Consider the following 18,880-nt stretch of genomic DNA (forward strand, 5'->3'; position numbering starts at 1 on the left):
TAATATTTATCTTGCTTTTTTCACTCAAGAAAATATTGTGGAATTCCATTCATGCCCACTAGCATAGTTTTAATTTGTCCACTTTAATGGCTATATAAACATTCTATGAAATGGGTACACTGTAGTTCTTTCTCCAATTTCCCTATTCATGGGTATGTTATTTTCTTTGATTCTCGTTTTTTGTTTTGTTTTTTCCATTAGGAACAATTTTATAATAAATGTCCATGTTCATCTGTTCTTTATAAATGGGGTTTTTATTAATATACTTCTAAGAAGATTCTTCAAAGTGGCACAAGTTTTTAAAGTTTTAATAGATGTTACCAGATTGCTTTTCAAAAGAGTGATTTGAATTACTATTCAAAATGTATGTTTCCACCAACAGTGTGTAAAAATACCCTTCGTTCTCACAACAAAATCACTTTTGGTTGTCATATATTAGTTTAATTTATATTTTATTAGATTAGAAATGTTTACAAATTCTACTAAATACTTTCTCAGCATCTATTGACAGTTCATATGATTCCTAAGCTATTGATTTTTTATTGGCATATTTCCTATTTCCGAACTTCGCATTCTTTCCATAACTCTTACTTGGTCATAATAGTATGTCATTATTTAGATATATTCCTGAATTCTATTTGCTATTATTTTAATTATAATTTTTATTTCTATATTCACGAACAACTCATCTGGAAGAAAACTCATCTAGAGTTTTCTTTTTTGCAACTATCTTTATTTGGTTCTGGTGTTAAACTTATTCTGACTTCATAAAATAAATGGGAAGTACAGTTTGTGGACTATATTATATCCATTTAATAAATAACACTGTTATTACTTGTTCATTAAAAAAGTAGATAGAACTAATCATAAAATCATCTGGGCCTGGAGCATTTTTCCATTATAGATCTTCGATCACTTTTTCAAATTCTTCAATGGTAACTGTTTTGTCAAGTTTTCTACTTCCTATTGTAATTTTTATAACTTAAAGTTTGCTGGAAAAGCATCCATTTCCTCTGTCTAAAAAATGTTGATCTAGAGTTGTATGAGGTATTTTTACTATCATTTTTTAAATCATGTCTATATCTGTGGTTATGTCTCCTTTCTCATTCTGGATCAGGCAGTCTAGCACAGAGGCAAATCTTGAAAAATACTGATTCTAAGCGGTCATTTTCTTTCTTTTCTTTTCCTTCATTTTTTTTAACTGAATGATTAAGTCTACCAATCATTTCTTTTTTTATATGGATGACATGCCAACTCAAGAACACAGTTATTTTTTCCCCAAACACTGGAATAACAAAAAACCCAAAGAAATTTATAGAGAATAAAAATGGATATTGCTTAACTTGCAAAAAAGAAATCAATCCTTGATTGTTCCAGCATGAAACACTTCCAAATTATAAGACCTGTATAAAAAGTATTGTATCTCTTCTACTAATTTGCTGCAAGACATCTTAAGCAAGACTAAGAAAATGTGAATAATGGATAATATTAATACACAAGGGCAACTCTACTTTTTGTCAAATAGTCAATGTGCTGAGTAATCAGGTTTACAGTGTTTGGTTTACCCAATATCAGGTTGTTAAACTATTTCTTAGCTTTGCATTTTTAACATAAATAACTATGTTTTTGGTAAGGTTTTTGGCTGGCTTATAAAAGAACATTAAAAAACATTGTTTTATTATTCCAAAAAGGGCTCAATATCACCTGCTATACAGCCACTAACATTTATTTCAAAAAGGTGGAAGAAATGTAACTGGTACAATAAAGTTCTTTTTAAAATAGTGGGCCTTGTTATTTTTTGTACTGTTATGACATCAAAAGACAATAGTGATATTTAGAGAGGAAAAGTTTGGTGAATGGCATTCTACATCCTATGCAATGTATGTGTTTGATACAATTTATGATACAGTCACATTTACCATTCCAGAATACAAATAGTGCTGATTGTGTGGCTCACTGTGGATACTATAGTACACCTTTAAGTATTTTGTATTCTGTTGTCATTCTGTTTAACATATTTTAAACTTTTATATGCCAGACCATCTTCATGTTTTTTTTTTTTTTTTTTTTTTTTTTTTTTTTTTTTTTTTTGAGACAGAGTCTCGCTTTGTTGCCCAGGCTAGAGTGAGTGCCGTGGCATCAGCCTAGCTCACAGCAACCTCAAACTCCTGGGCTCAAGCAATCCTTCTGCCTCAGCCTCCCAAGTAGCTGGGACTACAGGCATGCGCCACCATGCCCGGCTAATTTTTTGTATGTATATATATTAGTTGGCAAGTTAATTTCTTTCTATTTATAGTAGAGACGGGGTCTCGCTCTTGCTCAGGCTGGTTTCGAACTCCTGACCTCGAGCAATCCACCCGCCTCGGCCTCCCAGAGAGCTAGGATTACAGGCGTGAGCCACCGCGCCCGGCCTATCTTCATGTTTTATAAAGTATTTTCCACAAGTTTTTTCTATAAAAGTTTGCATCACAATTGGAGCATGACTCCTGTTAAAACACTTTGTCCAAATTCATTAAATCAATACGATTTCTTCTAAGGATGAATTCCCCTTTGTATAATGAAACTGGACATCTTGCTCATGGTTTTCCCACAATTATTAGGTTTTCATTCCTGTAGGCATTTTTCCTAGCATGAATTTTCTGATGTCTACTGAGGTTTGGCTTCTGGTAGAAAGCTTTGCCACATTCATTGCATCCATAAGGTTTTTCTCCTGTATGAGTTCTCCAATGTTTATTGAGGCATGACTTCTGGCTGAAAGATTTTCCACATTCTCTGCAACGATAGGGTCTTTCTCCTGTGTGCATTTTTCGATGTACATTGAGGTATGACTTCTCACCAAATGACTTCCCACATTCACTGCACACAAACGGTCTCTCTCCTGTATGCGTCCTCTGATGTTCTGTGCGATGTGACTTCTGGGTGAAGGCTTTTCCACAGAAAAAACATTCAAAGGGTCTTACCCCAGTGTGAATTCTCTGGTGTTTAATCAGTGTTGACTTATGTGAAAAGGCTTTCCCACAGTCAGTGCATCCATAAGGCTTCTCCCCAGTGTGACTTCTCTGATGCCGAATGAATTCAGACTTGTAGCAGAAGGCTTTCCCACACTCGCTACAGACATGGGGTTTTTCCGTAGGTGGAACCCTCTTCCGTTTATATACAAAAGAATTGGTTAATGCTGGTTTACAAGTAAGTGCTGGGTTATGGCTGAAACCTTTCTTACTGTGATGGCATTCCCAGGGTTTTTCTCCATTAGGTCTTCTATCATGGTTTATACACTGCAACAATTTCCCATATCCGTAACACTCATCTTGCTTTTTTGCACAGTTTCTCTTAAAACCAATTGAGTCTAAATTATGGTTTAAATTTATTCCACAAGGGTCCCAGTTATTGTGGCTTTGAATTGAAGAAAAAAGATCAGTGCTCAGAAGTGATATTTTTCCAAACTTATTACATTCACAGCTTTTTTCCTTGGGCAGTGTTTTCTTGCTGATGAATGCACCTTGCTTCAAAAACATGTCTTGCCGTCTTTTCCTCTGGACACTAACTTGCCATATATCCTCTGGAGAAAGTACAGTGAATCATTCCTTATGAAACTTTATGCCACTTGAGAAATGCCCTCAAAATGTAAAGGGTGCACAGTATATGAATAGAAATCATGAAACCATAATCAAAATGCACGAAAGAGCATTCTGTGAATAGAAAAGATTCAGAACACTGCCACAAATGAAATGAAATATATTGTAGAATACAGAGAGAATTAATTTCAAATAAGATGGGATTATATCATAGAGCAGGGGTTGGCAAATTTGCTCTTAAAGGGCGCAAGAGTAAATATTTTAGGCTTTGTTGACCATATGGTCTTTGTCACAATTACGCATCTCTTCTACTGTAGCATGAAAGCATGAACAATATGTAAACATAAGGGTATGGCTATGTTCTAATAAAACTTTATTCACAAAAATAGGTGGCCAATCTGAAGGCCATAGTTTGCTGATCCCTGTTATGGAAGAAAGACATTTAAATGTTATATAGCACTTTGCTATTCAACATGTGGGGCTTCAATGAGCAACTTTGGCTTTATCTGGCAGCTTGTTAGATATGCAGAATTTCAGGCCCCAGCCCCGACCTACTAAATCAGAATCTGCATTTTAACAAGGTGCCCACGTGATTCTTAACACATTAGAATTTGACAAACATTGATATAGCAGTTATCAGAGAGTTTATCATGTTGGTCTAGTAATTACTTATAATATAAATGGAAAAGAGCTCTAAGGTGAACTAATCACAGAATGAAATCAACAAAGCTAACTGGGACTAAAGCAGTTCTTAACTTGATGGACAGAAATCAGAGGAGTTGTGAACTTTGATAGGAAAAAATTACATCTTTATTTTCACTAAGCTTTCTCTGCAATGGAGCATTTCCTTTATTATGAATATAAACAACAAAACAGAAACTAGGAAAGGACAACAGAAACAGGAGAATAGGTGTTTATTTGCAAGAATACCTGATTGTGAAAGATTCTGTAGAAAGGGAAATGGACCAAGCACATAAGGGCAGAGATGAGATTTAAAGGAAAGGCAGGAAGAACACCCAGATATGGGGAAGGCATGCATGCAGGATGAAGCATGATCAAGAAGGCTAAAGTTTTCAGAGAAATGTCAAAGCTTTTAAGAGAAGGACCCTGAATAAAATGTCAAAGGTGCCAGTCTCCATAGTACCCCTTTTGCTAGATTTCTCACACTTACCCCAACAGTGGCAGCCTGGGCATGCTACCTCACAAATCCATGGGGCTTCTTCCTGCTCCAGCCTGAGGATCACATCTGGTTTGGTGCCTTCATAACCTGTTCCAGGGAAATGATCCAGGCCTTGGGCTGAGCTCCTTGGTCTTCAGGGCCTCTCAGGCAGCTTTAAAGGCTGCACAACAAACATTATACTTGGGAAGGGACTATAGACACATCTTGTCCAGAACCAAATGGAATTAGTAAACCAAGACCACTGAAACTCAATCCAAAACCACTGAGGCAACACAGTGTAAGGGTTAGGAATGCATTCTGTGCAGCCAGACTGCTAGGATTCAAATCCTGGCTCTTCTATGTAGTAGGTGGGTGACTCTGGGCAAGTTACTTCACCTTTCTATGCCTCAATTTCCCAATGTATAAAATAGTGGTACAAGTGAGTTAATATTTTAAAGGTGACTAAAATAGTTTCTGGCACATAGAAAGTGCTAGATAGTTATTAAATAAATTAGGTACTTTGTAGGCTCTTGCTACTTTTAAATTGCTTTTAGCAACTGAGAAAGGAAAGATGGTCATTCAAGCATAATCTGAATCACATGGGAAAGCTAGTCTTACCCACTGAGACAAGGTTGCTGTAGGTCTCCAGCATCACATCCCGGTACAGGGCCCTCTGAGCAGGATTCAGCCGGTGCCACTCCTCTTGGGTGAAGCCCACAACCACGTCTTTGAATGACACAGGTGTGTGTTGAAACTGAAATGACATTGAGTCATGTGGAAAAAAATGTTGGTGGGGCATTGGTACTGATTTTTACAATGTTCACAGGTCAGACTTTACCATGATCATTTATCTATCTGGGATGCCTTTTACATTCTTGGCTTTGTGTTGCATATGGTGGGAAAAATGAAAACCATGTTGGAAGCCACCTACCATTGTCATTCATATTTTTTTTTTTTTTTTTTTTTTTTTTTTTGAGACAGAGTCTCGCTTTGTTGTCCAGGCTAGAGTGAGTGCCGTGGCGTCAGCCTAGCTCACAGCAACCTCAAACTCCTGGGCTCGAGTGATCCTTCTGCCTCAGCCTCCCGAGTAGCTGGGACTACAGGCATGCGCCACCATGCCCGGCTAATTTTTTTATATATATATCAGTTGGCCAATTGATTTCTTTCTATTTATAGTAGAGACGGGGTCTCGCTCTTGCTCAGGCTGGTTTTGAACTCCTGACCTTGAGCAATCCGCCCGCCTCGGCCTCCCAAGAGCTAGGATTACAGGCGTGAGCCACAGCGCCCGGCCTGTCATTCATATTTTGAATCAACAAACATTGAAGACCCATAATGTGTCTGCCCCAGTGTTGGTTGCTGGTGTCACAATCCAGAAGGGTTCGTAACCTTAAGGAGCTCACTGGCACAGGGAGAGCAACAAGTAAAGCCATCAGGGTGACAATGTCACAAGAGCTGTGATGGCAGAACATTTAGACACATGTGGAGACAAATGGTCCATTAAATTTTTCAGGGTCTGATCAGGCTTCAGAGCTCAAGGATATGTGGAGCTGAGTCTTTTCTGCAGAAGATGGAAATACTGCATTCCTTGCAGGGTAGCAGTGTGAACAAAGTCATGGAGGCAAAACAGTGATTTTAAAGGAGGCAAGTTACTCAGTAACAAGAGAAAAGTATACAGAGGTCTGTTAGGATGATGGGAAAGCTATCAAGGGAGAAGTGTATGCAGAAGCATATTCTAGAAGGCATGAGGTAAGTTTCTTGCATTCTATGTGAAGTAGTATAATGGCAATTCTAAGTAGATTGTGAAAAGTAAAAGATGCATATTATATACCTAGAGTAAACACTAAAATCATAAGGCAAAGAGGTATACCTGAAGTAAATAAACAGAATTTTAAAAAAATTCAATTCATCCACATAAACACACAAAAGAGAGAAAAGAAGAAATAGAGGAACAAAAGCAGATGGAACAAACAGAAAGCAGACACTAAAATGATAGATATAAATCCAACCATACCAATCATTCTATTAAATGTAATTTATGTATTTATTGTTATTTTCTTTAGAGACAAAGTCTCACTGTGTTGCCCACGCTGAGTCTGTTTTCCTGAGAACTCAGCTTATGACAAAGTGTACATAACATTTTTTTTCTAGGACAGTTTTCCCAAGAAGGGAAAAGGACTACTTAATACCATACTTACCTGGTTCTCAATCATCTTCTGCTGTTCTTGGAAAAAGAGACGAGAGCTCTGAAGGCAGAGATTGGGGAAGGGAGGGTAGAGAAAGAGAGAAAACAAAACAGATCTGTGAGGGATTAGCCCTGTCTTGGAACTTGCAAATTCCCTATGTAAATCTTATATCAAAAATCCATGCTTTAAATCACCGTGGTAGAAGAACAAATGGTACCATTCAACTTAGACCATGAATACAGACCTTCCAGGAAGTAAAAGTTGCTGCCAAGAAATAACTGAAAGTTTCAAAAAAACAAATACCCTTAAAACTTAAATAATAAGACCCAAGTATATACTGAACAAGGGCTTCTATAACTGTTAGGAAAATGCTACAAAGAACCAAAAGCAAAATAAAATAATGGTATAACATTAGTAAAATATACTCAGTCTGTGATCACAAATACTTACTGAAAGGCTAAACCTTATTATCCATCCAACAGGAGTGTTCTCATTAAAAAATAATTTTCAACAGATGAAAACAACTATGTTACTTTTAACCAAGATGTTTAAGAAATAACTGTATGACTTAAATTATAAAAGAAAAAAATTAAATCCTGGTATTAGTTTGGTTCAAAAGTAATTGTGTGGTTTTAGCACTGTTGAAATCTGCCATTTGATATTGGAATACCTTCTTAAATGTGGTTATGTTATAAATCATTTTAATGTGCATTTCTCGCTTTATGTTTTTTTGCTAATGACTTATTTCTTGTTATTTATTATATATGTATTTTAGACTATGGAAATGAAGTTAGACAAAAAGCAAATTTGAGCGATTTTCTTATTCTAGTTCAAAAATGGGTCATAAAGCAGCGGAGACAACTCGCAACATCAATAAGGCATTTGGCCTAGGAACTGCTAACGAATGCACAGTGCAGTGGGGGTTCAAGAAGTTTTGCAAAGGAGACAAGAGCCTTGGAGATGAGGAGCACAGTGGTCATCGGAAGTTGACAACAACCAATTGAGAGCAATCATGGAAGCTGAGCTTCTTACAAATACAGGAGAAGCTGCCAAAGAACTCAACCATTCTATGGTTGTGTAGATGGGTCATTTTTGTCACATGATGTGACAACTCCTTCTCTGTAACTAGTCAATCTCCTAAGATGTTTTCCTTATGATTCAGAAAGTCTGAGCTTTAGCTTATGGTCTAATCTAACATTTTTTTTTTTTTTTTTTTTTTTTTTTGAGACAGAGTCTCACTTTGTTGTCCAGGCTAGAGTGAGTGCCATGGCGTCAGCCTAGCTCACAGCAACCTCAAACTCCTGGGCTCAAGCGATCCTCCTGCCTCAGCCTCCCAAGTAGCTGGGACTACAGGCATGCGCCACCATGCCCGGCTAATTTTTTATATATATATCAGTTGGCCAATTAATTTCTTTCTATTTATAGTAGAGACGGGGTCTCGCTCTTGCTCAGGCTGGTTTTGAACTCCTGACCTTGAGTAATCCGCCCGCCTCGGCCTCCCAAGAGCTAGGATTACAGGCGTGAGCCACAGCGCCCGGCCCTAATCTAACATTTTAAACAGATTTGTAAGTTTCCAATGTGCATCCCCTATCTTCTATGTAAATAGGACACATTACTACATTTATGCTAATAAACACATGGAGGATAAGGGAAAGCTTCTACCATAATGTTGAAAGAATAATGCAATTAGAGGCTGGGTGTGGTGGCTCACGCCTGTAATCCTAGCACTCTGGGAGGCCAAGGCAGGCAGATTGCTCAAGGTCAGGAGTTCAAAACCAGCCTGAGCAAGAGCGAGACCCTGTCTCTACTATAAATAGAAAGAAATTAATTGGCCAACTAATATATATAGAAAAAATTAGCCGGGCATGGTGGCGCATGTCTGTAGTCTCAGCCACTTGGGAGGCTGAGGCAGTAGGATTGCTTGAGCCCAGGAGTTTGAGGTTGCTGTGAGCTAGGCTGACGCCATGGCACTCACTCTAGCCTGGGCAACAAAGTGAGACTTTGTCTCAAAAAAAAAAAAAATGCACTTAGAAAATCACCATTTGGTAACCATTAATAGTAGTAATTGATTCAGACAAAAATCATTAATGGATACTAACACTAGTAGATGAAAGTGTGAGGTTATTTACCTAGTCTCAAAATCTCTCTCCACAGAGATTTATAATAACATAACTTTATAGTGGAGAACCCTGGTGGACATAACCAAGTGATCAAAGGTAATATCACCATCAGTGTGACAAACATGTACCTCCTGATATAGTACATTGAGAAGGCCACAACATCACTTCTATAGTATTCCTGTCGAAAATGTACAACATGACTCTAATCATGAGGAAAAATCAGAAAAACTCAAATTGAGGGACACACTATAAAAATAACTGGCCTGTACTTCTCATAAATGTCAAGGCCAAAAGAGGTTAAAAATGACTGAGAAATTATTCCGAATTAAAGGAATTTAAAGACACATGACAACTAAACGCAACATGTAATACTAGATTAGAAACATGGGCCAGAAAAAAGAATTGCCATAAAGGACATTACTGGGAGAAGTGGAGAAATCTAAACAAGGTCTGTGGATTAGATAATATCAGTTTAAAATTAACTTTCCTGATTTTCATAATTATATTGTGGTCACACAAGAAAATATCCTTGTGCCTAAGAAATATATGTTAGAGGTAAAGGATTATTGTGTCTCCAACTTACTATCATATGGTTCAGAATAAAAAATAAATTTGTACATATACAAAGAAAAAAATTATTTGCACACATAGCAAAATGTTAAAAATTGAGGAATCTGGGTGAATGACTTAATAGGAATTTTTATATTATTCTTGTGACTTTTCTAAATCTGAAATTATTTAAAAACAAAAACAGGCTGGGTACAGTGGCTCATGCCTCTGATCCTAGCACTCTGGGAGGCCAAAGAGTGTGGATCGCTTAAGGTCATGAGTTCGAAACCAGCCTGAGCAAGAGCGAGATCCTGTCTCTACTAAAAATAGAAAGAAATTAATTGGCCAACTAAAAATATATAGAAAAAAATTAGCCAGGCATAGTGGTGTATGTCTGTAGTCCCAGCTACTCGGGAGGCTGAGGCAGAAGATTCGCTTGAGCCCAGGAATTTGGGGTTGCTGTGTGCAAGGCTAACACCACAGCACTCTAGCCTGGGCAACAGAGTGAGACTCTATCTCAAAAAAAACCAAAAAAACAAAAACAAGGGAAAAAATCCCTTATTTTTGTGAAAAGATAAGCATGTTGGGAAGAACTGTGAGCTGAAGAAAGAGGTTAGCTGCCTTCCCAGATATATCAGGATGGCCAAGCCAGGACTTTAGGTTCAAATTTTGTCTGGTGTTTGTTTGGTTTCAGAATTTCAGACAACTGTTCTCATGGTATGAATCTCTTGGCATCACATTATTTATATGATTCAAATTGAATCATATCAAATTCAATGAATATGAATCAGTTAAATGCATTCATATTAATTGGAATATATGGAATATATGATTTAATTCAAATTCAGTTATAGGAAAAACTAATTTATTGTATTAGAGCCAAGTTACCTCTGGGGTGGCTGTGAATATTGGCCGGTAAGGAAGCCTTCCAGGTGATGCAAGTGATAAATATCTTGATCTAGGCTGTGCTTACATGATTCTGTAATGTAAAAATTCATTGAGCTGTATCCTTAAGATAAGCACACTTAACTGTGTGTTATACCTCAATTTTTAAATAAAGAACATTTAATGATCTGAAAACATGTCTGTTATATAAATGAAATGAAATTACTCGCATCAAATTTAAAATTTGAAAATTTTGTTCAGACAGAGCTATATCCTGGCTCTCCCCTTGGGATGCCCCTCCCAATGAATATTCCATTAAATTAGAGTTCAAAAACAGGCAAAAACTAATCTGTGATGTTAGAAGCTGGGAGAATGGTTCCCCTTGGCAGGGTAATGACACGAGGGCTTTCATGGTGCTACAGTGGTGTTTTCTGATCTGAGTGCATTACCAGGGGTGTTCCCTTTGTGCTATATATTTATGTACATTTGGTAAGTATCTTATATCTCAATAAAAGGCTTAGGTTAAAAATAATTTTTAAAGACAAATTATTTGTTCCCAAACCTGGCACTGAGCACAGTGTAGGTGATGAAGGAAAGTGGCTTGGAGAAAGAAGAAATGCTCAAATTCCTTACTCTGGCTTATGATTTCAGTATGCAAAGCAGTTACCTGTCTTTGATTCTGTGCAATTAAAAATCAGGACTAAAACTTGACTTGTATGGATTCTGAAAGATGTTACCTGCCTTAGCTGTTGGCTTCCTTTGTTTCTTAAGATTATATAAGTATCAAATATAATAATTCTAAAAACAGTTAAAATATTTTTTCAGTATTGCATCTTTTTATTAGGCTAATGGTCAAAGATCTTATTTCCAATTTATTTGCAATCTTAGCCATTTTTATGACTATTCAACTTTAATTTCAGTGAAAAACAGTTTCTAAAAATAGGTTTAAGTTTCCTCTTCCTTTGATAATGTTTTTAAGTTAAGCGTACAAAGAAGTATTTTCCAAACACTCTCAGTTTGCTCTTTCAGCTAAATCTTTTACATTATTATTTTAGATACTTACTCAGTAAACTCTTTGTTTTCTAACCACAGGCAAGGGTCACATCCATCCTAGCTGCCATGGAACCAGAATGGATTTCCAGAAACCAGGCTCACTCTTGGGATACTGTCAAAGATGAGCATGTCATTACCTTTGCCAGAAAGACCCTTAAAGGAAACATGAGAAGTATACATTAGATCCTTGATAAGAGCAATGGAAGCCACATCTTTAATAACATGTTACCTTAGATAAGTTCAGCATATGATGCTTTCAAATAATTTTCATTATTTTGCAGAAAAACAAAAAAGGGGAGATTTTCGAAAGAGTTTTGAGGTGGGCCTTGGCGAAGATAAACTGGCTACTTACAGGTAGGGAGCATCACCTGGGTGAAATGTGTTCCCATTATGCAGGGTTGCAGCATCAAATCCCTAACTTTCCCATGCTCAACCTCTGAATTTCATGAGCCTCCTCAACACCAAGCATCCTAATCATAGCCATAGATGGTGTCACCAATCACAGTCCCCCCCAATCTCCAACCTGCAGAGGTTTTCATAGTCACTGATATCCTCATATGTCCAGATCTGACCACCAAAGGCTACTGGCCAGTAACTACAAAGCTTCCTGATTCAATCTGATTGCTAAACAGTGAATTACACAACTCCCAATCAAGAACCAACACTTGACCCTTCCCTTCCCTTCCCTTCCTTCCCTTCCCTTCCTTTAAAAAAAAAAAAAAAAGAACCAACACTTATCTCCAATGATATCCCAACGACTGGGGAGCAGTTGTGGACCCCACAGTCCCATCCCTACCCATAACAGACATTCCCAATAAATGAACCTCATTGATGCCTCTATTTCCCATTCTCTCATCTAGAAAAGTCCAATCATTAAAACTCTCAGATACTCCATCGATGATCTGAAGGAAATCTCGATCACTGAGGGACCAAATTGAACCCCAAAGTTTCCACAATCATCAAGTCCAGTATCGAAACTATTACCGCCCACAGAACTTACAACCCCCAATCACTGAGCCCTAATGCTCTCCAAATCAGCGTGGTTGAAGAACCTCACCTGGCCCAGACCCATTAAGACCACTATAAGTGACGCCCACGCACCCCGCCAATCAAGACATTTCACAGAACTCTCATTTATTAACTCCCACACACTCCCAATCCATCTTCTTCACAAAAACCCCGCCACTGACTCCCACGAACCTCTGCTCGCCAACACGGAGCCCCTACAAATCTCAGACGCCCATTCACTTAACCCTTCAGTCGCCTCGTTGTTGACCCTTGCGAGCATCCATAACTGACCCAGTCGGGCCACCGTAGTCGCCCGGACACCATCTTCCACAGGCTTCAAGGTTCGAACATTTCTCAAATCAACCCTTCCCTTTTATCCTGTCTCCGCGCCCTCAACCCGAAATTGATCGCCCGACCACAAAGCCTCACCGCGGTACAGGTTCTTCCTATTCCGAGGCCCGGTGCGCAGACTCAGTTGCGACTTTAAGTCTGTCAGCCGCCACCCAGCTAAATTCCACGAAACAGGATTTGGTTTTTTTAGTGCTTTTATGGGAGGTATGATGGCCGCGCCCGCTTGACAACCTCTGGCTGGGAGCGGCCATGTTTAAAGCTGTGCCGTACAACGGATGACCAAACCTTTTGCTGGACCAGCGGGTTAGACTATTTCAGGGCAGAGAGAAGCAAGTGTCCCTGCGTCCCTAAACACAGCTGTCGCCGCTGCGCTTACTATCTCAGACGCTCAAACCTCCTGTGACCAATGTGGCAGCGCCCGAACCTCGAAGCTGAGCTTCCTTTGTCTCCAGCCGCCCGGCAAGATGGCGGCGCACATTTTTACCGCTTCTTACGTGCAATGGGCGCGGCCTCTCCTAGGCGGCGCTCCTGTACCGCAAAGGAAAACTTTTTCTGAGGCAGCTGTAAGAGTTACAGAGAACCGACTTGACATGAGGAATGGTGTGACTCTACCAAAAATAAGAAATTAATTGGCCAACTAAAAGCATATATATAAAATATTAGCTGAGCATGGTGGCACGTGCCTGTAGTCCCAGCTACTCAGGAGACTGAGGCAGAGGGATTGCTTGAGCCTAGGTTTGAGGTTGCTGAGCTAGGCAGGCGCCACAACACCCACTCTAGCCAGGGCAACAGAGTGAGACTCTGCCTCAAAAATAAAAATAAATAAATAAATAACTTAACTTTATACCATATGTAACTACACAAAAGAAAAACGAACTAAACCTAGAGTTGTTAGAAGGAAAGAAATAATAAAGGGTTAGAGCAGAGATAAGCAAAATAGAAAATAAAAAAAGTCATCAAATCCAGAAGTTAGTTCTTCAAAAATATCAAAAAAATCTACACACTTTGAATTAGATTGACTATAAAAAAAGAGAGAAGACTCAAGTTACTAAATTCAGAAATGAAAGTGGAGGCATTACTACCAATTTTACAGAAATAAAAAGGATTTTAAGAGAACACCATGAACAATTGTAAAGTTAACAGATTTGATAATCTTGATGAAATGGGCGAACTCCTAGGAACACACAAACTACAAAACCCAACTGAAAAGGAAAGGGAAAATCTTAATAGACTTATTGTATAACAAGAAAATTAATCAGAATCTAATTTAAATACCTCTCAAAATAACAAAAAAAATCCAGGATCAGATGACTTCACTGGTAAATTCTACCAACCATTTAAAGAAGAATTAACACAAACACTCCTCGAATTCTTCCAAAAAATTTAAGAGGAAGGAACACTTACTCTTGGTATGGAGGTATGGAACATACCAAGCCAGACAAAGACACTACAAGAAACTAAAACTACAAGCCAATATTACTTATGACTATAGGTCAATACAGACGCAAAGATCCTCAATTAAATAAATACTAGCAAACTGAGAGACATATTAAAAATATTATATACCAGACGGGCGAGGTGGCTCACACCTGTAATCCTAGCACTCTGGGAGGCAAAGGCCGGAGGATTGCTCAAGGTCAGGAGTTCGAAACCAGCCTGAGCAAGAGCGAGACCCCATCTCTACTAAAAATACAAAGAAATTAATTGGCCAATTAAAAAAACATAGAAAAAATTAGCTGGGCATAGTGGCACATGCCTGTAGTCCCAGCTACTCAGGAGACTGAGGCAGAGGATTGCTTGAGCCGGGAAGTTTGAGGTTGCTGTGAGCGAGGCTGATGCCATGACACTCTAGTGCGGTGGCTCAAGCCTGTAATCCTAGCACTCTGGGAGGCCGAGGTGGGCGGATTGCTCGAGGTCAGGAGTTCGAAACCAGCCTGAGCAAGAGGAAGACCCCGTCTCTACTATAAATAGAAAGAAATTAATTGGCCAACTAATATATATATATATAAAAAAATTAGCCGGCATGGTGGTGCATGCCTGTAGTCCCAGCTACTCGGGAGGCTGAGGCAGAAGGATTGCTTGAGCCCAGGAGTTTGAGGTTGCTGTGAGCTAGGCTGATGCTACGGCACTCACTCTAGCCTGGGCAACAAGCGAGACTCTGTCTCAAAAAAAAAAAAAAAAATTATATACCATGACCAAAAGGAATTTATTCATATGAGGCTGTTTCAATATATGAAAATTAATGTAATACATCACATAAATAGAATAAAGTGAAAAAATACATGATTATTTTAATTGATGCAGAAAAATTGTAAGAGCTGAAACTGTAAATCTCTTAGAACAAAAGATAGTCATAAATCTTTGTGACCTTGGATTAATGGTTTCTTGGATATGATACCAAAAACACAAGTAACAAAAGAAAAAATAGATAAATTGGACTTCATCAAAACTAAAAACTTTTTTTCTTCAAAGGGCCCCATTAGGAAATTGTTTTACTTTTACAATTTACAAAATGGGAGAAAATGTTTGCAAATAGTATATCTGTTAAGGTACTTGTATTCAGAATATATAAAGAATTCTTACAATTCAACAATAAAAGATAATCCAAATTTAAAAATTGAAAATGTATTTGAATAGACATTTCCCCAAAGAAGATATACAATGTCCAATAACCACATGAAATGATCCTCAACACCATCAGTCATTAGGGAAATGCAAATAAAAACCGTAAGTAGTACCACTTCACACCCACTATCCTTTGTACCCACTTGCCAGTCTATAATCCATGGAGTATAGTCCTGTTCAAGTACTGGCTCCCTGGTGAATACAGCCCACCTCAGAGCTATTTATGAAAATTCGATTTATGTGGCACAATGATATTCCCTATCTTAGGGAGTATGAGAAAAGAATATAAGCTGAGCACTTAATTCCTTAACCATTTTAAGACACTGAGCTGTAGCTAAGATCACATACATATCTCAAAGATATTAATGAGGAAATAGGGAAGAAGAGGGCTTTAATTTTTATTTACTGTGTTAACTTTCAGTCCACTGTGTTGGAGTGTGTTAGGCAAGCACTTTCCCTTATTTTGCCATCCTGTTTCCTGTTGATACTTTCAATCATTCAGGTACCTAGGTCTGAGGCCTCTCTTAAGTTCAGACAGTGGCAGTGGTAGACAATTTCTTTGATATTCTTTTTTTTTTTTTTTTTTTTTGAGACAGAGTCTCACTCTGTTACCTGGGCTAGAGTGCCATGGCATCAGCCTGGCTCACAGCAACCTCAAACTCCCAGGCTCAAGCAAATCCTTCTGCCTCAACCTCCTGAGTAGCTGGGACTACAGGCATGTGCCACCATACTCAGCTAATTTTTTCTATGTATTTTTAGTTGGCCAATTAATTTCTTTGTATTTTTAGTAGAGATGGGGTCTCGCTCTTGCTCAGGCTGGTTTCGAACTCCTGACCTTGTGCAATCCTCCGGCCTTGGCCTCCCAGAGTGCTAGGATTACATGTGTGGGCCACCGTGCCCGGCCACTTTGATATTCTTAATTGCTCATGTTTTTCATTTGACTTGTAAATCAGAAAAATATAATAAATTTTAAACTATGAAAAATTCTACTAGATACTGATTATAACCACAGGCGTCGTTAATTTAAGCATACATCTCTTAATCCAGTGTTACTGTGTATCTTTGTTCCTGTATGCTAGCTACTTAGCTATCTAAAGTAAATTTGTGTCTACCCCATTTGTACTATAATGGCCTCACACTATTTTCCTTCTCCCATTTCCTTTCATATCCCCAATGTATTTTATAAAATAATAGCAACCATTAAATACTGCTAGGAATTTAATATTATGATAAATTCATGTAATAGTTCTAAGACAAAGACATCCTTTAACATCTGAGAAAAGTGAGTTCAGCAAGGATACTAATTGGCCCACAAAAATTCTAGACTCTTCATTTAAGTATAACAGAAAATTATGAATAAGTAATACATCATGGTACATATAGAATGGGGCCCAGCAAATATTAAGAAGGATGATGGGAAAATTAAATAGGCTTATAAAATTCATTTATAAATAAAAACAGTCATTCTCAAAACACTCAGACATAGTTTTAAAATTATTAACAGTAGTTGCCTCTGGAAGTAGATTATATGTGAACTTCTTTCTGAAGAAAATGATGAATATGGGAACACCAGTGACATGCCTTGGGCATAGTAAGGAAATAACAAAAGCAAGCATCATTTAAATGTTCTTTTTCTTTAATTATGAAGTTTAAATATACAGAAAGATACAGGGAATAAGAACTGACCCATATACCCACAACAAGCTTTACCAAATTATAAGAGTTGGCTACACACTATTGGATTATTTTTAAAAGAAATACATAATTAAAGGTATTTACCTTTGTATTCTTTCCCCAAATTCATTTTTCTTCCTCCCTAGAGGTCACCACTATTTTAAATTTCATGATTATTTCCATGAATGCTTTTATACTCTTTCTATATAGCATCTACCAATGGACAATATAAAAACATGGATTGCATGTTTTTAAACTTTATAGAAATAAATGGCACTATAGTATACTCTGTAGTTCAATTTCATTAATAGTACTTTAGAGATTTATCTATGTTGGTAGAAGTATCTCTAGTTATTCCTTTTAATTTGCATTCTAGCTTTTATTCAGACTAATAGTTATTTAGATTGTGTTCAACTTTTCATTCTCACAAAGAATACTGCAATGGACCATAATGTACATCTGTCTGAAACATGAAGAGAGACTATATAGAGGCTTATGTGTGGAATTGCTGGATCAAAGAATAGACATGTCTGCGTGTGGTCGCTCAAGCCTGTACTACCAGCATTTTAGAAGGCTGAGGCAGGACTGCTTGAGATCAGGAGTTTAAGACCAGCCTGGGCAATATAGCAATACCCCATCTCTGCAGAAAATTTAAAAAATTAGCTAGGCATGGTGGTGTATGCTTGTAGCATCAGCTACTTGGGAGGCTGAGGAAGGAGGATTGTTTAAAGCCCAGAAGTTTGAGGCTGCAGTGAGCTATGATAACACCACTGCACTCCAGCCTGGGCAAGATATGGATAGCCTGTCTCTAAAATAAATAAATAAACAAATAAATAAAGAATGAAAATAAAAGTATTCATACCTTCAACTTTCCTAGATATTGCTGAATTATGCCTAATATGACTACTTCCAATAAACTATATGAATGTTCCCATTGCTCCATATCTTTCCAGTAATTGGCACTATGATGATTTTGCCAATAGTTTGTTTTTGTTAAACTTCCCTTACTATTAGTGATGCATACAATTTTTCTATTAATCCCAAATCCAACCTTTCTCTCCTGGTATGAGTCATAACTATATGGAAAGTTTCTACAAATATATTAGATTCAATAATTTTTTTTGCTGCTTTTAAGAATTTACACTTCATAAATGAATTTCAGAACAAACTTGTGAAATTAAAGTGCAAAATGGTCCACTGAAGAATTCTGGTTGGAAATGCAGTGAACTTGTATATTAGGAAGAATTGCCAACTTATTGAGTTCTTCAGTCTAGGATATATGATGCTCCTAGATCTAGTTATTCTTCCATTTTCTGGGTTTAGAAAATATATCACTTTGTGTTTTATTGATTTAACTGTCTCAGCCTCTGGAATTTAACTCCATGAGAATGTAGTCTTTGTATTGCCCATTGTTGGCTCATACCTAAAACAGTGTCTGGCAAATAGTACCTACTCAATATTCACCAATGAATGAAAACCTGTATCTATGGTTTTCCTAGCTCAATCCCCTTTTGATTTCAATTTTACAACCATTGGATAAAAAAACTTAAGAAACTTTACATTTTTTTCTATAGTATGGAACAATTTACATGATCTCAAAATTACCTGAATTCACCTCCATGATTACCTAGGTATGGTGCCTATTTATGGAATCTTATACATTTGTATGTTAATTGGTTTTTTAGTTAGTTGTGATCA

At 37.5% G+C, this 18,880-nt stretch overlaps 1 protein-coding gene across 3 annotated transcripts; it reads right to left on the minus strand.

Moving 5' to 3' along the window:
- Positions 1-2,412: 2,412 nt before the first annotated feature.
- ZNF793 (zinc finger protein 793) lies at positions 2,413-13,497 on the minus strand. 3 transcript variants are annotated; one of them, XM_020283466.2, is made up of 6 exons: positions 13,260-13,497; positions 11,535-11,677; positions 6,930-6,977; positions 5,353-5,488; positions 4,747-4,842; positions 2,413-3,559 (listed from the first exon to the last, which is right to left on the minus strand). In XM_020283466.2, the coding sequence occupies exons 3-6, from the start codon at positions 6,942-6,944 to the stop codon at positions 2,577-2,579; spliced, it is 1,230 nt and encodes a 409-aa protein (XP_020139055.2). In that variant the 5' UTR covers positions 6,945-6,977; positions 11,535-11,677; positions 13,260-13,497; the 3' UTR covers positions 2,413-2,576. The 3 variants fall into 3 exon arrangements, with proteins under 3 accessions (XP_020139055.2, XP_012630314.2, XP_020139056.2); XM_012774860.3 differs by lacking the exon at positions 13,260-13,497 and adding an exon at positions 12,962-13,247; XM_020283467.2 differs by lacking the exon at positions 13,260-13,497 and adding an exon at positions 12,725-13,247.
- Between the last annotated feature and the right edge of the window lie 5,383 nt (positions 13,498-18,880).

This window comes from Microcebus murinus, chromosome 16 (genome assembly GCF_040939455.1).
Source record: "Microcebus murinus isolate Inina chromosome 16, M.murinus_Inina_mat1.0, whole genome shotgun sequence".
Classification (NCBI taxonomy): Eukaryota; Metazoa; Chordata; class Mammalia; order Primates; family Cheirogaleidae; genus Microcebus; species Microcebus murinus.